This window comes from Chiloscyllium punctatum, chromosome 9 (genome assembly GCF_047496795.1).
Source record: "Chiloscyllium punctatum isolate Juve2018m chromosome 9, sChiPun1.3, whole genome shotgun sequence".
NCBI lineage: Eukaryota > Metazoa > Chordata > Chondrichthyes > Orectolobiformes > Hemiscylliidae > Chiloscyllium > Chiloscyllium punctatum.
Window position 1 is genome coordinate 112,118,800 of NC_092747.1, and position 23,896 is coordinate 112,142,695.

A 23,896-nucleotide genomic window follows, 5' to 3' on the forward strand; every position below is an offset into this window, starting at 1 on the left:
ATTCCCTCAGTACTGACCCTGTGACAGTGCAGCACTCCCTCAGTACTGACCCTGTGACAGTGCAGCACTCCCTCAGCACTGACCCTCTGACAGTGCACCATTCCCTCAGTACTGACTCTCTGACAGTGCAGCACTCCCTCAGTACTGACCCTCTGACAGTGCGGCACTCCCTCAGCACTGACCCTCTGACAGTGCAACACTCCCTCAGTACTGACCCTGTGACAGTGTTGCACTCAGGATCCTCACGGGAAAAATGTCGGGTGTCCAGAGTGCGATTGTAAATGAGTGTGATTCTCCCACCTACCCTGCAGCGAAACCTGCATCGAGCTCTCCACGCCGGCCCACTGGCAGTTAGTCACCGTCCGCCTCCGTTGCTACGGTTACGCTCCTCGCCGTCGCATCGATGACGTATTAGTCGCGTGTTGATGACGTAACGCCAGATGTCGGCGCCATGTCGTTTGTTGTGGACTCGGTCATCATGTTCTCGTCGCAGGTCAGTGCGGCCCGGGGAAAGGGAGGCGTTGATCCTCACAAATCACCATCCTCATCCTTCTCTCAGTCTCCACCTCATTAACCTCTGCAATTTCCCCGGTGCCTCGCTCCATGCCCTGATGTTCTTCCTCTCCCAGTCCATATCACCCCCACACATTTACCCTGGTGATCCTCCCCCCCACCCCCTTATTTCACTCTCACACACCGACCCCTTGTACCCCCATCGCAAAGTGGTGGGGAGAAACATTGCAGAAAACGTTGCAAATACAAACCAGTTCTGGACGTTGCGGATCGATGACCCATTCAATATGACAGACTGAAACCTTAACTCCCTGTCGATGCTGCCTGAGGATCTGTGAAAGGACGTATAACATATCGTCGCTGTACAAAGATATATGCTCTGGTCGTTATCACGTTGTTGTTTTTGGGAGCTTGTTGCGTGCAAATTTACTGCTGTTTCCTTCTCTCCAACTGTGATTGGACTTCAGAAAGTACTCCAGTGATTCTAATGTGAGGTTGTGGAAGGAATTACATAGTTCTTTTCTCGCCTATTCCAGCAATTGAAATTTTGAAATTCCACTGAAATGCTGTGGTAGTCAAATAAATTGTTGGCTCACTGGTTACAACAATACTTTGTGAAGGTGGAGTTAAAGTCTTGACTGTCTTTGATGTGAGGTCCAGGTGTGTATACAAAAACATGTATAAAAAACACAAATATCATATTTGTTGTTTTAGATGTTGTAATACAAATTGTCCTGTTCAATTAAATTTTGAATGTCAAGTTGCATGTAATATCACCAACTGTGATTTGCTGACTTACTTGGCTCCTGATCAATCAACACCTTAGTTTTATCTTCGTATTTCAATTTGTCCATGCATGCATACCTTATCTAGCTCTGTAATCTCTTTCCGTCCAAGACCCTTGAAAGCTGTCTGCACTATTTCCATTCTAGCTTGTTCAGCATCCTTCGGTTTACCATTGGTGGTTGTGATTTTAATTGTCTGGGCTCCAAAGCTCTGGCATTCTCTACATGACCTTTTTACATTCCTGCCTTTTTTTTTTAACGCCCTTTGAACCTTGCTACTTTGCTCAACTATTTAGTGGTTTTTCCTAATATCTCCTCCTCTGGCTTGGTGTCAGCCTTTGGCTGATTGCCATCATGTGAAGAACATTGGGACATTTTACTATATTAATGACGCTATGTAAATTCAAGTTTTTTTTTTGTGTGGTTTAGAATCTTTCTAGAAATGTGTAACTACTGCTGTGTCACATTGATTAAATTATCCTTTGATCTCGGTATTCTACCTTGGCCAGCTATCTCTATTGCACCTTCAGCAAACTTGTGCACATCCAAAACCCACCTATCCATATCCTATTCATCACTGTACCGTGCTCTCAAGTTTATCCATAAACCTTCCACCCCCCCCCCCCCCCCCCACTTTGCTTCCCTTTATGAAGCTCTATTAAATGTACCTCTGACTCTGTTTTTTTGGACATCTGTCTCAGATTCAAGTTTGTTTGGTAGTTTGGCGCACCGATCTTTAAAGAAGCTCTCAGATTCAAATTTTGTCTGATAAAACATTCCAAGGCACTTCAAAGGAAATTTATTATGTGAGATGTGTCATATAAATGAAATCTATTGTCATTTTCTGGCCATTGGAGTAATTGGACTATTTCAGTCGGTTCTGTATGTGGATTTGGGATATCAATGGTTTTTGTGCATCTTTTTTGCAGGTCTTGTTTTTTGGATTTGGATGGCTTTTCTTTATGCGTCAGTTATTCAAAGATTATGAGGTAAATTTCCAAGTTTTGCAAAGCCAGTGGGATTCCTGTTGTTAATAATGAGGATCACTATGGTTTGGGTTGTAACTGGATAAAATATACACTTTAAACTACGTTTTTTCTTAACTCTGTTTACTACCAACTTTGAGTTTCTTGCAATTTGTGTATAGCTTTTCCTGTTCTGTTTTATAGATTAGCAGGATACGTTTCCCAAACAGGAAAATTATATTGGACAGAACTAGCAACTTGGGAAGTTTTCTCATATAAAAGATATTGTGTGAATTGTTGTTAAATGTGAACTTTATCTAGATCACACTTGGAACACTGTACACAGTGTTATTATCTATATAGATTGAATAAACTCCACTTGAAGCACTGAATTGTTCCATTCTGTGTAAACTTTGTTAAATCACACTTATGCACATTTCTGATCTCTGTAATCTGGAAAGAATAAAGAAGTGCTGGAGAAAATACATTGGGGATGACACTAGAATTAAGAATTTAAACTTTTCAGGTTAGATTGAACAAGCTGACTTTGCAGGGAGAGAATTGGTACTTAATAAGTCATAAAGCTATTTTTCTCCTTCATTTTATAAAAAGTTTTTTTTAAAAATCAGATTATTCATGCAGATCATATTGTGAGAGAGAAATATTTGTCATCAAAGCTGAAAGTTTCTGAGTTAATGAGAATAAGGGGGAAACTTTCTTCTGGTTGAAGTCATACGTAACACAAATTAGAATTCCTACAGTGTGGAAACAGGCCCTTCAGACCAAGAAGTTCACTCCGCCCCTCCAAAGAGTATCCCACCCAGACCCAATACCGTACATTTCCCCCGACTAATGCACCTAACCTATACATCCCTGAACACTGTGGGCAATTTAACATGGCCAATCCGCCTAACCTGCATATCTTTGGACTGTGGGAGGAAACCGGAGCACCCGGAGGAAACCCACACAGACAGAGAGAGAATGTGCAAACTCCACACAGACAGTCGTCCAAGGCAGGAATCAAACCTGGGTCCCTGGCGCAGTGAGGCAGCAGTGCTAACCACTGAGCCACCATGCTGCCCCCAATGAAGATTATTCTGGTTGTGAATGTCATTAATTTCTGTCCCAGGGCATTGATATAGGATTTCATTAGAGTTGTGTTTAGGTCCAGCCATCTTCATCTATTTCATCTATAATCATCCGTAATAAGGCAGGAGTGGGGAATGTTTGCTGCTGATTGTGCAATGTTTAGCTGCATTTGCAACTCCTCAGATATTGAAGCAGTCCTTGTCCATTTCAGCAAGACTTGGACAATATTCAGGCTTGGCCTAATAAACAGTAAGATCCACGCACAGAACTGTCAAGTAATAATCATCTCCTACATGAGAGAATCTGATTGTCTCCTCTTGATAGTCAATGGATTTCCATTGCTGAATTCCCTGACTGTTAACCTCCTGGGCATTATCCTGACCTGAAACTGAACTGGAACAGTAATATAATTAATCTCATAACAAGAACAGTTAGACACTAGGAATTATGAGATAAATCATCCGTTTGTTGACTCCCTATAAATCTGTCCATTATTCACAAGGCAAAAATCAGGAGTAGGATTGAATGCTGTCCACTCACATGGATGAGTTCAGTTCTAAAATCACTCAAGATACTTGACATAATCCTGGACAAAGCAACCTGCTTGACTGACATCTGATCTACCACCTTCAAAATTCACTCCCTCCACTTATAGTATGTACCATTTAAAAGTTGCGCTGCAGCAACATACCAAACCTCCTTCAACAGCACCTTCCAAACTTTCACATAGAAGGACAAGGGCAGAAAATGCATAAGAACACCACCACTTGTAAGTCCTCCTCAATGGCACACAGAATCCTGTCTCGGAAATGCATTACCACTCCTTCGCTGTTGCTGGGTCAAAATCCTGGAACTTCATTCCTAACAACACTGTTGATGCACCTCCCACCACAGACTGCAGCACTTCATGCAGGGAGCTCACTGCCATCTTCTCCAAAATAAATAGGTTTTAGCAATAAATGTTGGAGATGCCCATATCCCGAGGCCAAATTAGGGAAACAAAGTCGACAAATTTTCATCAAAGTCCTTTAAAAAAGGAAACACATGTTTTTCAGTCCCACACTAATGCATTTGGTCTATAATTGCCATTTGATTTATGTATAAAGCCACTCAGTTAAAGGCATGTAGGTATGTGCAATAAGAGCAGTCTTGCCAGCAACTTCCAAGAATCAATAATTTGGTGATGGGGTAAAGTAAGGTTGGAAGAGACTCATTTGGAGCATAAGTACTGCCATAAACATGTTGGACTCGATGGCCTGTTTCTGTGTTGTAAATTCTATGTAATGCACTTATGATGGAAAAACTTAGGCTATGTTACTTTTGCATTCTGTTACCAGTAATAATTACACTGAATAGCATCAGTCAACTTGTTATAATACTGTCTTACCAAGGATAGCAGTTTCCACTATTGAAAGCTGCAGTCCATTCTCCTACACAGGGCTAAGCATTGTCTGTCTTCTTTGCAGGTCCGACAGTATGTTGTCCAAATGGTTTTCTCTGTGATGTTTGCTTTCTCCTGTACTATGTTTGAACTTATTATATTTGAGATTCTTGGTCTTTTAAACAGCAGGTGAGTGTGTATTCCTTATCAACAATTTAGGATCATACAGATATATACCACCTATCGGTCAGTCCAAGGATATCCATTCTGTACCTTTTCAGTTATACATAAACGTTGTCAGGTTGAACTAATTGGAATTAGTTTTATTATGTCTTTACTGTATGGATAGCCAAAGTAAGTTCTTGCTGAACTCAATTATTTATAGAAAATTTATTTGTTTATGCATAACAATATCCTATAAACAGTGTGATAATGACTCAGTCATGTTTTTAATGACATTAGTTGAATGGTAAATGAGGATTGGTTAGCTAAGCTGGCTGGACAGCTGGTTTGCAATGCAAAGTGACACCAACAGAGTGAGTTCAATTCCTGTACTAGCTGAGGTCACCATGAAGGTTTCATTGCCTCAGCATTGCCCTTTGCCTGAGGCATGGTGACCTCTGGATTAAACTCACCACCAGATGTCTCGCTCTCACTGTCCCTAATACCGCACCCCTGGCCTCTCTGAGAGAGCAGGCTTATGGTCCACTGAGACTCAGACAAGTTTACTTTTATTCAATATTGGCTAGGATGCTGGGAAGAATTTTTCTGCTCCTCTTCTAAGTAGTACAATCTGATCTTTTACATGTACCTTAGCGTTTGTTTCAGTTGTTCATGGTGCATGGACACCACTGGCAAGGCCAGCGTTTGTTGCTCGTTTCTATTTCCTCTTGAGGGGGTGACAGTGATGTGCCACCTTGACCTTCTGTAGTTCACGTGGAGGTACACGTATAATGCTATTGGGAAGGAGGTTTCACGACATTGACCCAGTGATAGTGAAAGAACAATAATATGGTTCCAGGTCAGTATAGTTTATGAGTTGGAGGGGAACTTGCAAGTGGTGTTCTTATCTGTCTGCTGCTCTTGCCATTGTACAGATGGCAGGTTTGGAAGATACTGTTGAAGGAGCTTCAGCAGGTTTGTTGTAATAAATCTTTGTCGATGTTACATTACAACTGTGTGGTGAAGTGGATTGCGTGTTGATCCTGTGGATTGCGTTATCTACATGAGTAAATCACTCTTGATTATAATCTATGTTCAAATAGGGTGAGAGATTGAATCCACTTTTAATAGGAAGAATACAATTTTAAACATCACAAAAGATGTACTGGTTTTTGTTGCTATCTTTTTGTGTGGTTTCTGTGAAGTAACTTGAGAATCAGCTGCAAGATTAAAGTGACTAAATTTTAATTTTGGCTTGTATAATCTTAAAATTAAATGGTATTGCTGTGCTTGTCCTTTTCATTACATAACAGCATAATCTTAAATCTGTCACTTACATATTTTACGGATTTAATTGTTGAAGAGTATTAGTTTTCACAGTATCCTGGACCCAGATTTTATTCTGCAAATTGTCACTGGTTCTCTTATTTATTATTTTGGATTTAATTGCTATTCCTTTTGATTTAGATTGTAGCTCTAAGACACAACATTGGAGTGTTCTTTTTAAAATAGTTAAAAATAATCCTTAATGCTTGTATTAAAATACTTTTGAGAATGAGAGTAAAGTCTATTGTCATTTAAATGAAAGAAACTAGAAGGTAGAAAATTAATCCCAGATGGTTTTCATCATGAAATGCAGAAGAAATTTGTCAGATGGACTAGCAGAGCCATTAGTCAGGAACTATGAAAATACTAAAAAGATCATTATACCTTTCCTGCTGCATCATTGATTTAAATTGTGGTTGATGTGTATCTCAGTTTAACTTCACCCATTTTTAACCCAAATCCCCTTGGGACTCTGACACAACAAAGATCCATCTATCATAGTCATTAATATTTTAATTATCCCAACATTCTGTCCTTGTGGGAGGAGTGAGTCTGGTTTCACTCCTGAATGGTGTTGCTCTAGTTTTAAAATTATTAGGACATAAAGGTTGCAAATGGTTCATTATTCGGAAAAAGAGAAAAGGTGAACTACAAAACAAAGCCAGTTGATCTTATTCTATTGGAATTAACTTAAAAGAGTTATTTGAGAAATATCGGATAATCAGTTTTTTTATTTAATCTATTTTTCTGATCAGTTTGTTCAAGAATGTTATGACATATCTCTGGGGCAGGTGGGACTTGAACCAGTCCAGGGGTAGGGGCGCTACCACTGCACCACAAGAGAGCTCATTTGTAAACAAAGTTCGAACAGATTTATAAGGGCTTTTCAAAAATAACCATTATTTTGAGAAAATGTAGACTATATAGGTAAATGGAATATGATGGATGTTGCATATACAGAATTTCAGTCTTACGAGTCATTTAAATGAAACTGGAGCAATTTTGAACTGGGATTGGGATTGCAGAAAACATACACGGTGGCACAGTGGTTAGCACTGCTGCCTCACAGTGCCAGAGACCCGGGTTCAAATCCTGCGTCTGGAGTGGAGTTTGCACATTCTCCCCGTGTCTGTGTGGGTTTTCTCCGGGTGCTCCGGTTTCCTCACAATGTCTAAAGATGTGCAGGTTAGAATAATTGGCCAGGCTAAATTGCCCGTAGTGTTAGGTGAAGGGGTAAATGTAGGGGAATGGGTCTGGGTGGGTTGCTCTTCGGAAGGTCGGTGTGGACTTGTTGGGCCGAAGAGCCTGTTTCCACACTGTGAGTAATCTAATCTAATCAACCCTTACAAACAACAAACTGAAGCAACTCATCTTGGTGGTCTGGTCTGAAGTTAAAGGACTTGAACACTTACTAATCTAAACTTCAATTTGATCACGTGTTACCCATCTACTCAATAGGATGCAATCATACGTGAACCAGTGAACAGAATATATTGGCAAGGGTCCCCAAGTTTCGCTGTACTGCCCTAAATATTGAGCAGATAAATATAGATCATGTTAATCAGATTAGGACAGAATCTGGGTCATTTAGGAGAGATATATGCAATATTTGGGCCATAATGATCGAATAAAGTTTGCTACAACAGCATTTTGGCATACAGGAATTTTATTTGCATGTAACTTTGTTGTCTTCCAGTTCAAGATATTTTCATTGGAAGTTGAATCTATATGTCACCCTTGTGGCGCTTATATTTATTGTTCCTTTCTACATTGGCTATTTTGTGGTCAGCAACATTCGACTTTGTAAGTAGATGCAATCATAACATGTACCAAAGATAATTCTACAATCATACATTAAAAAATATTTAATTTGCATTTTTGAATGAGGTGTGTTGTAATTTTACATTGGAAAGTGCTAGTGTAATTTCAGGTGCAAAAGTGGTCCTGTCCTGATGAGTCAAATACACATTAAAAATTATTCTAATTACCATATCTATGATTGAGACCAGGATATTTATTTAAGATGGTAGTTTGCCATATATTTGATTGTTTTTCTATTCAATCTTATATATTAGTCACCATTTGATAGTCCTATGTTTTGTGTGATAATAAATGCTATGTATTGCTTGTCTTTTTGTTGATAGGTTTGTAGTGGAAATCAGTTAGTTAAATTGTTAATAAAATTCAAATTAGAGCCAGCTCCTATCATGAAATGGTATTTATTCTTCAGTTAAATTACCGGGATGTGGTTTTGAGCTGTTATTGCAGCACTTGCATATATCTGCTTGGAGTTAAGGTTTAGAAACCATTCTGTTGAAGTTTACAATTGAGTTTCATATTCGGAGTTCTCTTCAGGCAGCGCATCCAATCAAACTTTCCCATAGAGGATGTGCATGAGCCAATATTTTAGTTATCGTTTGTTTGCAATCATGCACAAAAATGGTAAAGGGCACTAAACTTGCTTAACAAATCAGCATTAGCAGATCACAATTAATGTTGGTAACCATATTCATAGACCTTTTGTGGAGAAGGTGATAGTCTTCTTGGAACAGAGAAAGTGACGGGGAAGATTTGATAAATGTGTTCAAAAACCATGAAGTATTTTTATCAAATAAAAAATAGATAGTTGTTTGTTAAAATGGAATGAGTACTGTGGGGAAAAAAATGCACATTTTGTTGAAGCATATTGTCTTGCACTCATCAAACAATTACCAAGGTGAAGGGCAAACAATATTTGAGAACTTAAACAAAGCTTGGTGTTAACAGTCAACTATCAAAAAGTCCATTCCCCATGGCAATAACTCTACTAATCAGAGTGCACTTGGCAAGCAATCGGCACTTTTCTTTTGTAGAGTTTCATACTGTTTTCCCTTTGCTTTGGTATTTGTGAATTGTCTTGATAAGGCAAGCTAAAAGGTTTCAACAAAATGTGTATACTTTAACAAGATTCAAATAAGAGTAATCTCTTTTCATTAGCAGCAGGGTCAGTAACCAGAGGACATAAAATTAAGGCAATTGTCAAAAGAACCAGAGGTAAGAGGGAAGAAAATGTTTTATGATGGTTTGGAACATACTGCACAGTGGAAGCAGATTCAGACATGACCTTGCAAAGGAAGATATGCAGGGCTGTATGGAAAGAACAAGAGAGTGCAATTATTTGGATAATTTCAAAGGCAAGTTGAATAGTCTTTTGTGCTGTACTACTCTGGAAATAACCTGTATATTTCCTTTAGTGCAGAGAAAGAGATTCCTGTTCGCATGTGTTGTTTGGTTGGCTTTCATGTACTTTTTCTGGAAACTTGGAGATCCTTTTCCTATCCTTAGCCCAAAACATGGTAAGTCCATTCTAACTTTCTAGGAGAATGATTTTCTTTGTATAATTTCGCAGATAATGTATTAATCAAAGATTTTTTTTTAATATTAAAAGCTGCCAGTTTTTAATGGAAGGATCTGACAGATTGACCTGGACTTTGAAAAGTGAAGGGCTTATGGAGCAAGTCTATTGAAATCTCACCATTGATTCTCAGTTCAAATTCCAGTCTTTTATATTAATCATTCCACGTGCTTGTATATTTGTTAGAGTCCCTGCTCCCATTTCTTGTATTCATAACTTCAGAGACATTTATATAGTATCTTTTCACTTATAAAAGATGATGTACATTTAGACATGTGACATTTGTTAGTTCATGAGTCACATTCTAAACCTATTTGAGACAGCCCCAATTTAGAATACTATTGCATTCAGTTTTCTCATAACTAAAACTATATTCTCATTCATAACTCAAAATAATTTTACGGAAATGTGTGATCTAATGGCAACCCAGTCATTTTTATTTGATTATTTGTTTTCAGGATGTATGTAAAGCCAGCAGTCTTGATAGGTTTTGATCAAGCAGATAGAAAAAAAAATTGCCCTGTTGAGTAGGTTGCCAACCAGAAATTCTAGAGAGGAGATCATTTCTTTTTTGCATTGTTTTTCACCTGGTTAAGATCTCGAAGACTCCTTTACAAGGTAGTGAATCCATAGGAATACAATTCCTATGATTCAGTAAGAACTCCCAAAGGAAAGTGGATGTTTTTCTGAAGACAACTGATTTACAGTATTATGTAGAAAAAGCTAGGGCACAGGACTTCTTTGAACGACTCTTTCTAAGGGCAGGAACAGACAGAAAGGCCTCCCATTGCTCTATTAGTAGGATCCTAATTGTTGTATTTTGACTGCAGTGGAGCAACTTTAACAGTCATTTCTCTGATTCTAACAAGTCTTTGACTTGTTAGATTTATCACATTCAATTTTCACAGCTAGAGATTTGAACTTCCTGCATTACTAGCTCAAGTCTGCATCTACTTATGAACACATCGAAAAATATATCAAAAACCTCTCAAGATCTTAGATGGCATAGTTTATGATAATTTTCCTGTTACCAGTATTGGATGGGTTTATGTCCGAATGTGGCCCAGACTCTAGTGGGTGGAGACACTCTTTGGCTCAGTGCCACCCATGGTTTTTAACTAACCACAAACTGTCAATTTTTGCTCAAGTCACAGAATGACTTGTGTGATAAATGGAAAAAAAAGCTGAGTGCTTTAGTTAGAAGGTAATGTTATGACAGTATGTTTACAACTGTGTGCATATTTTTGTTGAGAGCTGTCAACACCAAGGGAAAGTCTTGAGATTTGTAGTGGAGAGACAGCTTGAAGGGGCCATTGGTCTAACTTTGAGCTGTCTTTAGACTTTTTTTAAGAGATGTGTACATTCCAATGAATCACATTATCACACGAAGATAAGTGAAACATAGTATTTATCTGATACAGCCAGCAGGAAAACATATCCTCACACTCAATTTATTAACTGAATTGCATCTCCTCGAAGCTGGTATGTAATGGGCAAACATTACTTGTGCTATAGATTCCACAGTGCCACAGCAAAAACTCTGATTTACTCCCTCCTTAACTTGCACACAGCTGAGAGCAGGCCTGTGACCTTCTCCTGTGTCCAATCTACCATTACTTCTCAACAGTGATATAGTAATTTGAGAAGAAAAGTTGTGTGTGTGATCCTGATTCTAAATATGTCTTCTCTCAATACGCTATCGTGTACTGTCAATAATATTAAAGTACTGTGTCATTTTACTTCTACATCAGAACTTTCTTGAGCATATATAGAGGAACCTCAATTATCCGAAGGACACGGACAGGGAGCATTTTTTTCAGTTTATCGAATGCCAGATAACATAGTTTAGCCAACCACTGGGACCTTGCGAACTTGCCAGATATTCCAAAATTCGGATAATTGAATGCTGGATAATCGAGGTTCCTCCATATTTGTAAAATTATTCTGTTATTTTCTAATGAGTTTATATTGTATCAGGAGTTTAACTTAAATCAGAACGGTGGCAGTGGGTGGCACGGTGGCACAGTGGTTAGCACTGCTGCCTCACAGCGCTGGAGACCCGGGTTCAATTCCCGCCTCAGGCGACTGACTGTGTGGAGTTTGCACGTTCTCCCCGTGTCTGCGTGGGTTTCCTCCGGGTGCTCCGGTTTCCTCCCACAGTCCAAAGATGTGCAGGTCAGGTGAATTGGCCATGCTAAATTGCCCGTAGTGTTAGGTAAGGGGTAGATGTAGATGTCGGGGTATGGGTGGGTTACGCTTCGGCGGGGTGGTGTGGACTTGTTGGGCCGAAGGGCCTGTTTCCACACTGTAAATAATCTAATCTAATCAATTCAAAATTTATTCGGGTTTGCTTGGTTTATCTGGAGTTGTTGTAAAATGTATCTAGGCAAAGTGAGCACTGCAGATGCTGGAGATTAGAGTCAAGATTAGAGTGGTGCTGGAAAAGCACAGCAGATCAGGCAGCATCCCAGGAGCAGGGAAATCGACGTGTTGGGCAAAAGCCCTTCATCAGGAAAATGTACATAGCTGATTGATTTGCAGTTTTAGGCAAAGTATGATGAACTCTTTTTGTTTTATACAGTTTGTGCTGTAGGAACTTGCATCTAATAAGCATTGTAACATTCTTGGAACATAGAGTTCTGGGGTGTTGTTATGTTTGATTGTTCCAAATTATTATTTATATTCAGTATTGCCAAGGTACAAGGGCTAGTTGCAAATCTTTCAATATGTCATTCCAAACAATTCAAGGGTCAATGAAGAATAGGTTGCAGGTCACAGTTAGTTGGAGTCATAAAACAGATACACAGAAACAAGCTTCATGCAGACAAGCACTACTAAACTGCAGTGTTAGGAAGATAATTTTGGACTACTGGCTCTGTGCAGTCAGAACTCAAGGGGTCATTCTAAGATTCAATAGGCACGTTACTACTAGTATCGTTGAGGCTCAGTGAAAAGACAAGAGCAGTTGGATAGCCCTGCAGTTAGATTTCAGGAGGACATTCTAAATGTTAGTAGGCAGCTAGGTATTGGAGTTACACCTCATGAGAGATCCTTGGATCAGTGGGAGCTCAGGGAAGCTGTGTGCCATTAATAGTTTGATGCAGCTGTGAATTAGGGTGAAGTACATCAACAAAGAATGAGCCAGATTAGAGATCAGGAAACAAACCAAAGTCATGCTACTTCTGGAAAGCTGGAGTTGTGTATTTAAATAACTGCTGGCATGCAGTTTCCCAAGTCCAGGGAGTGTAGTGCCAGGAAAACAGTTGGGTCACTAGAACGTGAACTGTTATTGATTCAATCCATGGCAGAGTGGATCTTAAGGAAGTTTCACAGCCAGATCATCGCAAGGAAACAATTGGTTTTAAAACTTTTTAAAATGAGATTTGGTGATCCACAGTGCCAGTAATGTCTTGGCATAGTGGGGCGGGCGGGTGGGTGCTTTGCTGAGAAATCTGTTGGCTCTGGTTTGATTGTTTTTGCTATTTGATGTTTTGTTTGGGATATTGACCATAGTTTGTCTGTGTTCAGTTTGGGATATTGCAGTGTTAATTGTGTCTATCTTGGCAAAGTCTAAACCTTTTTTTGTCAGTCATCTTTGCAAGTTAGATTGACCAAATTTTATTTGAGGGTAGCACAGTGGCTCAGTGGTTAGCACTGCTGCCTCACCACTTCAGGGATCTGGATTTGATTCCACCCTCAGGCGACTATCTGTGTGAGGTTTGTACATTCTCCCTGTGTCTGCGTGGGTTTCCTCCCATAATCCAAAGGTAGGCAAATTAGGCAGATTGGCTATGCTAAATTACCCATAGTGTTCAGGGATGTGTAGATTAGGTGCGTTAGCCATAGGAAATGCAGGGTTACAGGGGTAGGGTAGGGGATGTGTCAGTCTGGACTCATCGAGCCTGTTCCCATCCCGTAGGGATTCTAAGGAGCTCCATATCATTTTCAGTCCTGAAGAAGAGTTATACCTGCAACGTTGACTTCTCCACGCCCTGATGCTGTTTGGCTTGCTTTTTTCTTGCAGCCTCCTGCTTGTCTACCTTTTAAAGAAAACCTAGCTGACTTGTTGCTGATTAGATTAGATTAGATTAGATTAGATTACTTACAGTGTGGAAACAGGCCCTTCGGCCCAACAAGTCCACACCGCCCCGCCGAAGCGCAACCCACCCAAACCCCTACATCTACCCCTTACCTAACACTACGGGCAATTTAGCATGGCCAATTCACCTGACCTGCACATCTTTGGACAGTGGGAGGAAACCGGAGCACCCGGAGGAAACCCACGCAGACACGGGGAGAACGTGTAAACTCCACACAGTCAGTCGCCTGAGGCAGGAATTGAACCCGGGTCTCTGGCGCTGTGAGGCAGCAGTGCTAACCACTGTGCCACCGTGCCGCCCTGATAATAAACAAAATACAGTCCAAGGTGTGGATAATTGGCCACATCATCACCCTGCTAAAATTTAAAATGTGTTCTGATCAGTGAAGGAGTACAACTAAGAAGGAATAGGTGCATCCCCCCAACTTCACTTGTAACAAATATCCTACTGTTTTTAAAATCTTGTGTCATTAAAGTTGAAATCTTTTTATGTTGAATTTATTTTCCTTTCCTCCATCAGGTATTCTATCAATCGAACAATTGATCAGCAGAGTGGGGGTCATTGGTGTTACGCTAATGGCACTGTTGTCTGGCTTTGGTGCAGTAAATTGTCCATACACATACATGTCATACTTTCTGAGGTGAGAGTGCTGATTGTTCCTGGAAATCCCTATTCTATCCCTGTATTCCCTTTTCTGTATTCATTCAAATGTAGATGTCACTAGCTGGGCCAGCATTTATTCCCCATCCCTAATTGCCCCGGCGAAGCTGGTGGTGAGCTGCAGTCATTGGTGTATAGGAGCACCCACAGTGATACTGGGAAGAGATTTACCGAAGTTTGACCCTGCAGCAGTGATGGAACAGTGATAGAGTTCCACGTCTTCACAGTGTGTTGCTTGCATGGGAATTTGCAGGTAGTGCAGTTCCCACATATTTGCTGCCCTTATCCTTCCTGGTGATAGAGGTCATGGATTTGGAAGGTGCTGTTGGGGAGTATTGATAAGTTACTGTAGTGTATCTTGTAGATGGCACATACTGCTGACACTATACATCTACTGGTGAAGAGACTGAATACTGAAGGTGGTTGGGGCACCAGTATTGCAGGCTGCTATGTTCTGGTTGGTGTTAAGCTTCTTGAGCATTGCTGGAGCTGCACTCATCCAAAGAAGTGGAGATTATGCCATCACACTGTTGACCTGTGTCATGTAATTAGTGGACAGGCTTCGGAAAGTCCGTCATTCATTACAGAAGTCCTAGTCACTGACTTGCTGTTGTAGAAACAGTATTTATATGGTTGGGCCATTCAGTTTCTGGTCAGTAGTAACCCCAAGGATATTGATCGGAATTCAGCATTGATAGTTTGATTGAACGTCACAGTATGATGGTTAGGTTTGTTCTTGTTATAGATGATCATTGCGTGGCACTTGTTTGGTATAAATGTTACTTTCCACTTATCAGCACAAGCTGGATGTTGTCCAGGTGTTGTTACACATGGATACAAACTGCTTCAGCATCTGCAAAGTCACATATGATATAATTTGTTGGGTGTGCTAATTTAACTCTCAACTGTTGTCCAAAATGGCCTAGCAAACCTCACCATTCAAAGATAGTTGGGGATGCACATCAAGAGAGCCCCTTAAAGATCAAAGAGGTCATCATTACTGTAGATGTTCTCCGTCGAGGTGTGATGAGTGAGATAGAATAAAGTAGTGAGATATTATTTAAGTTATTTGAATTTAGTTTAAATTAGTATTTATTTAATATGTTCGTAGTTTACTTTAAATAGATATGTATGTTTTGAAGAATTGTAGGTCGTTCGTTAGCAATAGTACTGTGTTATGGCTTTGTTGTAGTGCTTTTATTTCTGTTTTGAGTTTTTTTGTATATAGGTGATTTGTAAAATATTTAAAAAGGTTTTCAATAAAAATATTTATTTAAAAAAAAGGTCCTCATTGTGTTGAACCTCAGGAAGTGGAAGAGGTATTAAATGAATATTTTGCATCAGTTTTTACTGTGGAGGAAGAAATGGAAACTAAAGAACTCAGGAAAATAAATATTAATGTTTTGAAAACATCTCAAATTACAGAGAGGAAGTGCTTGAGTCTTAGAAAATATAATGGTGGGTGAATCTCCAGGACTTGATCCAGTGTGACCCAGGACTTTGTGGGAGATTAGGGAGGAATATTTATATCATCTATAATTATGGATGAGGTACTGAATGACTGGAGAGTGGCTATTGTGCCTTTGTTTAAGAAGGGATGTAAGGGGAAACTTGGGAACTATAGACCTGTGAGTCTGACTTCGGTGGTGGGTAAGTTTTTAATTCTGAAAGGTAGGATATATATGCATTTGGGGAGGCAAGGCTTCATTAAGGATAGTCAGCACAGTTTTGTGTGAGGGAAATAATGTCTCACAAAGTTTTTTGAGGAAGTAAGCAAGAAGATTGACGAGGACAGAACGGTAGACATCATTTACTTGGACTTCAGTAAAGCTTTTGACAAGGTTCCACATGGTAGACTAAGTTAGATCCCGTGGGATTCAGGGTGAGCTTGCCAGTTGGATACAAAATTGGTTTAACAACAGGAGATGGAGAGTGATGGTGGAGGGTTGTTTTGTGAACAGGAAACTTGTGACCAACAGTGTTCCACAGGGATTAGTGCTAGGTCCACTTTTGTTTGGCATTTATATAAATGATTCAGATGAGAATATGGAAAGTATGGTTAGTCAGTACTAAGATTGATGGTATAGTGTACAGTGAGACAGGTTATCTAAGGTTACAAAGAGATCTTGATCAATTGGATCAATGGACTGAAGAGTGACAGATGGAGTTTAATTTGGATAAATGCAAGGTATCACATTTTGGAAAAACAAACAAGGACAAGAATTATACAAATAAAAGTAGGGCCTTGTACAGTCTTATAGGATAGAGAGATCTGGGCTTCATATACAAAAATCTTTGAAGTTTGCATCATATATAGATGAGGTGATTAATAAAGCATTTAGCACCCTTGCCTTCATTGCTTGGACCTTGAGTATAGGAGTAGGGATGTCATGTAGAGGTTGTACAGGATGTTGGTGAAGCCACTTCTGGAGTACTGTGTCCAGTTCTGGTCACCCTGTTAAAGGAAAGGTTGGAGAGGGTTCAGAAGAGATTTACCAGGATATTGCCAGGAATGGAGGGTTTGAGTTATAAAAAGAAGCTGGATAGGTTGGGACTCTTTTTCACTGGAGCTTAGGAGGTTGAAAGGTGACCTTATAAATGTTTATAAGATAATGAGGGATCTAGATAAGGTGAATTGCAGGTGCATTTTCCCTCAAGGTGGGGGAGTTCAAGATGAAGGGGCATATTTTTAAGGTGAGAGGAGAAAGATTTAAAAAGGACATGTGGGCAATATTTTTACACAGTGTGGTTCCTGTGTGGAATGAACTTCCAGAGGAAGTGATGAATGAAGTTAAAACATTTTAAAAAAACATTTAGTTAAGTACACAAATAAGAAATATTTGGAGGGATATGGGCCAAGCACAGGTAGATGGGACAAGTTTCATTTGGAATTATGGTCGGCATGGACCAGTTGGACCGAAGGGTCTGTTTTCGAGCTGTATGACTCTGTGACTATATAAATATTAGTTTTGTCCAAACTCCATGAAAGAGTACATTTTAAAGTTATCCATGTTGATCTCAAAACCTTGACCAGTAACCTTCATGATATATGGGCACATACGTCCATTTAAGAATGAAAAATATTACAGTGGTTCTGAGTTTGAGCAAGTTAAAGTGACACCTTTGTAAATCATTGAAGCATGGGATGCAAGGCATGTATGGAAGAGAGACATCTTGGAGAAACAATGACTGATGGGGAAAGAGTTTGAGATGAACAAAAACAAGAGAAATCTATGTGGAAAGGAATTGAAGGGTTGAAGACAGAATGGTTCATAGTTGAGTATTGAGGTTTACACCATAGAGAGGTTATCACTTCCTCAGCAGTGCAACAGATTAACATTTTTTTTAAATGCCGTCTTTATATTTTAAGAGCCAAAAGCAGGCAGGGGTGTTAGGGCTGGTCTTGAGTTTTTGTGATTTGGTAGTGGAGACAGATTCAGTAGTAATTTTCAAATGGGAGTTGCATTTTGCAGAGTTCTTGGGAAAGAGCAGTAATGGAATTACTTCAATAGAATTTTCAAAGGCATACATGATTTGCCTCATGTTATGCTGCAAGATTTCCTGCTTGCAAGTATATTTTAGAAGACTGCTTTATGAACCAGGCTGATGATCGTACAGAGCAGTGTAACATGAAAGCATTCAGCTTTAGCCCATGACCTTGTGTTGTCTTCTACAACAGTGGGTTGTTCCAATGTGAATACTGAGACATGTTGATAGCTATTTAGATCCCACTTTGACATTTGCTTGATTTTGTAATGTGCCTCTCACTTTTATTCCATCCCAAGAAATGTGACCGATAGTGATATTCTTGCACTGGAGAGACGATTGCTGCAGACGATGGACATGATTGTCAGCAAGAAGAAGAGGTAGGAACTGTCAACAAGGAGGTGGCAGCAGCTTTTCTGGACAGCAAACCCTCAAAGGAAGGATGCATTATTTTTTAAAAATGCATGCATTTGAACAGGAGAGCAACTTGCATTTTTATAGCACCTTTAACAATGCATAACAATTTGCAACATGCTTCTCAGGAGTGTTATATGAAGCAGAAGAAGGTATTGGATTAGATGTGCAAATGTTTTCAGAAGTCTCTTAAAGATTGGGAGAGAGGGAGCAAAGCAGAGAGCTTTGGGGAGGGAATTTCAGAGTCAGGGCTCAGGTATTGTTTGCTTTCCTGATGATTTAACCTCCTGTCGTCCAACCTCCATAAAGTTGAACCCAAATTTACAAGTAACTATTAGCTTCAAATCAAAAGGAGTAGGCAATATCGAATCAGTATTATAAATAGCTCTTAAGTCGCTAGTAAAATTGGAAGTTGGACTAACAATCCATCCTATTTCCTTATGAATCAGGTCAAGTTCCCATCCAGTTTCCACACCATTGTATCTTGAAACTATACTGTAGTTCTCCATGGTCAAAATTCTGGAACTAGGCGAAAGTGAGGACTGCAGATGCTGGAGATTAGAGTCGAGAGCGTGGTGCTGGAAAAGCACAGCAGGTCAGGCAGCATCCAAGATGCAGGAAAATTGACGTTTCGGGCAAAAGCCCTTCATCAGGAATGATAATGATGAAGGGCTTTTGCCCGAAACATTGATTTTCCTGCTACTTGGACGCTGCCTGCCCTACTGTGCTTTTCCAGCACCATACTCTGTACAAAATTCTGGAGCTCCCTTCTTTTATGCATGTACACCAGATGTTCTGACCACGGCAGTTTAGAATGGACTTAAAATCACCTGCTTAAGGGTAATTAGGGATAGGCAATAAACGCTAGCCTTGTCGGCAGTAGTTACATCATATGAATGAATTTAAAAATTAGTTTATATGAATTCCATGAATCTTCCAGAATTCCTGACACTGGGTTAAAGGTGCTAAGAAAACCATGATGCTGGAAATGCTGGTGTGCAGTGTGGTCACATAGTTATTCCAGTTCTTGTTAAGTATGAGGAATTTCTAATATGTTTCTACATAGTCCACTTTTGTTTTGAAGCTGTCAATTATCTGTTAATTTTAACATTGTGCAGCAAAATTTAAACTGCTTAGAAAGAATTAACGAGTGAGCAAAAAGTAATAAGGAATAATGTTTAATAACTGTGTATAGCAAATAATACATTTTATCCCCCAGCTCACCCACAGTATCTCCTTAAAGTAGTGATGCTAAGTTACTGATCACTTGCCACGTGCCATTTGGAATTCTTGCTAACTCTATTGCTAATATTGCTAATTCGTTTTCCAATACGGAACTGGATCGTGCATAATTGGGCCTACAATCTCAGCGCCAGTGTTTGCACAGCTTCTGCATGAAAACTTTAATCTTTTTATACATTGTTGCTAAGATAGTAAGACAAAAATCTGAGTGTATGATTTTCTGATTATTGTAAATGCTTGGTTACTGAACAGTGGGAGAGATTTGTTAAGCAAATATAGATGTGTGAAACATATTCATCCAGGTTGTGTTTCAGGCATTTTCAAGTAAAACTAATTTTGTGGTTTAAGTTGTGATGCTATAGCTATGGGTATGGCTTGTCAGTGACTTCTGTCAGACAAATATCCCTTGAGAAATTGGTATCCTGAAATTTCCCATGAGCAAATCCATTCTATTTAAAATAAGTTTGCAATTCAATTTATATTTTACTCCTGAGATAATAAATCCCTTGTTATGATTGGATATAAACACACCTGGCAGAAATATGCAAGCATATAATGGTATTTTGCTGTGTATCTGTATTGACCAAAGTGCCTTGAGTAATTGATCTTTTAAAGCACCAGCATTGCATTTGACTCCGACTCACTTTGCAGATATTGGCTGAATGCAGCTGAATTTGTATTATGGTGACTATACAAATGACTGTCATACTATTAATCTCCAGTTGGTGGCGCTACCAAGCTGTTAGAAACATCGAATCAAGATTCAGTTTATAGCAGTATTTCCCAGAATTTTTCCCATTGTCACCACATTTTAGGGTCATGGTCATTGACAAGAACCAGACTTGTGGGAGCAGGATGGCAGAGGCAAGCTGCTTCACTTAGAGTTTGAAGTTAAAATAGCGTGTTCTTCTCCACAAGGCTTTTCCTTGCAGCATTGAGGTCTCAAGGTTCAGCCAGTTATTCCACACCTATTTGAGAAAAATACTCTGATGATTTAAAGGTGCAACACATTCCTTACCAATTAGTCAGGATTCCTTGGCAGTCTTTACTGCGTAGGAGCTTGAGATGCCAGAATTTTGGCACCCAACTCAAAAACCCCCACATTTTGGGAAGCAGTGGTTTATAGGCATAGGGGTCTGCCATTTGGCTCACAAGAGCTGCTTCACTGATTAAATTAGAACATAGATGATTACTAACCCCATTCACACACCTTTAACATCCCTTAATACTTCTACTAATAAAAATCTTGATCTCTATCGTGATTTAATTTGATCCCAAAGACCCTGGAAAAGGAGAGTTTCAGATTTCCAAGACCATTGTATTAAAAATATGATTGCTAATTTTAAGATTCTGAATTTTAAGGTTTTCATGAATTCTTTCACCAGTTGAAATAATATTTCTGTCTCCTGATGCATTCTTTTATCATTTTAAATACCTCAATTAGATCATCGTTTAACATTCTAAGTTTGAGACAGCACAAGCTGAACTTTAAGTTTTCCAATGATGTGTTTCTTTTATTCTCAGCCAATCTCATCCCCGATGGACCGAGGTTTTGCAGTGTAAACAACAACCAGTTTTACTGACTTGATATGTAACAGTTCCAGAAAACAAAACTCAATCCCAATCTGATGCTTATACTAGTCCGTGGTATGGGACATGCTTAGAAAATTAATTAATAGAATGAATGACTTGCATTTACACTGTCTTTTGCAACCTTAGGACACTCCAAGGTCAGTAAGAAGCCAAATAGCTGTAGTTACTGTTGTCCTGCAGGAAGCATGGCAGCCAATTTGCACACAGCAATGTGATGATAACCAGGTAATCCGTTGAATGAAGGACAAATATTAGCCAGGGCACTTAGCCAGTTTTGCCCTTTTGCCCTTTTTCGAAAGTTTCATAAATGTTTGTTCTCTCCTTGGGACTTCTTGTGCACGAGTCTCAAACTGGTTGTAGCAATTTCCTTTCTTTTCTGTTCTGATATTCTTAATAATGTCTGTAGTATTGTTATATGATAATACACAAATTTTGACGGGATGTGGTTTATTTGCATTGCAACGAGACTCTGAAAATTTTTCTTTATTTTACTGTGCAATTTAAAGTTCTCAGGAAGTACACATTCTCGGATCAGTGCGGTTATGGTGCTTACCTTGCAACGTAAGTCTGTTGACCTACATTACTGATTCACAGAGATTAGTTGCATGAAGAATTTATTACTGTAACATAATCATCATTCCAATCAGATTAGAATTGAACAATGCCTGAAATAAAAAAAAGTGAAAAAAATCTGATGGAATTTCAATAGAGAACAGGAACAACGAACAATGGGAAGAAAATCTGTGGCGATGTTTTAGTTTGTGATAGTTGTCACCAGCTGAAATTTTCAGTTTCATGACTCAAGGGAGGACTGTCTGAAGTGCTACATCTTTTCCAAGGTGTGATTTGCAACACATTTCACATTTTGCTTTTCGCAACATGAGGAAATGTTCAGTTTTAAAATATATTTTAAAGTTTGGTACTGCATACTGATTAAAAGAGAACAAACTTATATTCATATCAAGAAAGATAGATTGTTTAAATAATGCCTCTCACCACATGAGTAACCTAAATCAAATTGACTAGATAGAATAAATCAATTGATCATAAAATGATGCACCACAGAAGACCAGTCAGTCTATCATACCTGTACTAGCTTATTTGAAAGGGCAATCCAATAAATCTAATTTCCATGCCCTTTCTCCACAGTATACATTTTTTCTTTCTTGATATTTATTCCGTTCCCTTTTAAAAGCTTTCGTAAACACACTCCATATTATCCTAACTTGATGCATTTAAAAAAATCAGCTCCCCTCTAATTCCTTTGCAAGTTACTTTAAATCTGTATCCTTTAGTTACCAATACTGCTGGCAGTGGAAACAGTTTTTCTTTATTTATTTCCTGATAGCTCTTCATGATTTTGAACAACTCCGTCAAAACTTCCTTAACCGTCATTACAAGAAAAGCAATGCCATCTTCTTCAATCTTTAATCTGAAAAAGAAATGATTGTGGAAACTATTATCTTCAATAAGTTTACATAATATTTAATAGATTTGGAAGAGGAATATTTACATTTTTGCAAAGATACAGAATTTTATAGGAGATAGCTTTATGCTGTTCTGTTTTACAGGTAGTAATGGAGAAGTAAAAGCAGGTTGTTTTGTTTTTTTCCAGCTCACCAAAGCTGAACATTAACTAGTTCCTGGCTAGCTAGTTACTGGAGTTCTCCAGCTTCAAAAGGGAGAAAAATAATGTATTTGAATAAGTGATGTTGTTATTAGAAAGGTCAATGTTCCAATACTTCACAGATAAAAAGAAAATAGGGAAAAGAGCATGTTGACTAATATTAAAGAAGGGGTTGCTGATTTGCAGCTGTTTGGAATACTGGCTTTTGATCATAATCCAATTTATCTGAAAGCAGAAAGTTCTGACACCAGAAGCTCCTACATTAGTTGCTGTCTTCTGATCCATGATTTCAATTAAAATGAAAATTGCTCAATAATTTGAATTAAGCAACTAAGCTATGCCTCCATGAATATTTCTAATTTGCATAGCAATGAATTGAGTACGAAATCCAGCCAGGCACTTGGAGAATCCGTACTGAGGGAATACTGCTCTGTTGGAGATGCCATTTTTCAGAAGAAATAGTGAACTGTATGTGCTATTTGCCCTTGCAGGCAGACATAAAAAATCTCATAGCCACAATTCAGAAGAGCAAAAGAATTCTCTCTGGTTTCCAGAGCAATGTTTATCCCTCAACCAATATTTATCTCTCAAATTAGAACAGATGACCTGGTCATTATCGCATGCATGTTGACTGTCTGTGTTTCTCCAGTGATAAGAGTGAATACTCTCACAAAATTTATACATAGTTGAATGATTTGGAATGTCCTGGAATCGTGAAAAGTTCGACAAATGCAATTTATTGTAAATATCACATATAATTTATAGTTTTAAAAGGTGACTGAATCATTTGAGTATCATATATAATTTATGGTTTGAAAAGATGGCTGAATAATTTGAATTAAGAGGACTATTCTGTTGAGTTTTAAACTCGAAGTCTTACACGAAGCATTGTTGGCCAGTCAGATAATGTAATGGACATGGGAGATCCCAAAGTATGTGGATCCCTTTAAAATATTTCCATAATATGCCACAAGAATTGCCCATATCTCTCTCCCTACATACTCACTCACGCTCTCTCAACCGCACACAGATATAGAAACAAATATACTTTTTTACATGTGTGCACACTGAGTGATCTGTACAGTGCAATTCAGCATGTTGGTTGCTTTTAAAAACAAAAATTAGCCAATGTATAGTTTCCAGCCCGTTTCACATTAGT

At 38.9% G+C, this 23,896-nt stretch overlaps 1 protein-coding gene across 2 annotated transcripts in view; it reads left to right on the forward strand.

Annotated features, from left to right (window-relative positions):
* The first annotated feature begins 429 nt into the window (after positions 1 to 429).
* LOC140481602 (Golgi pH regulator) overlaps positions 430 to 23,896 on the forward strand; it is a 46,963-nt gene continuing 23,496 nt past the window's right edge. The window contains exons 1-7 of one of the 2 annotated variants that reach the window (XM_072578070.1): positions 430 to 493; positions 2,228 to 2,287; positions 4,819 to 4,922; positions 7,918 to 8,024; positions 9,455 to 9,556; positions 14,235 to 14,355; positions 18,161 to 18,241. In XM_072578070.1, the coding sequence (XP_072434171.1) occupies positions 452 to 493; positions 2,228 to 2,287; positions 4,819 to 4,922; positions 7,918 to 8,024; positions 9,455 to 9,556; positions 14,235 to 14,355; positions 18,161 to 18,241 (617 nt within the window). In that variant the 5' untranslated portion in view covers positions 430 to 451. The other variant, XM_072578071.1, reaches the window with a different exon arrangement.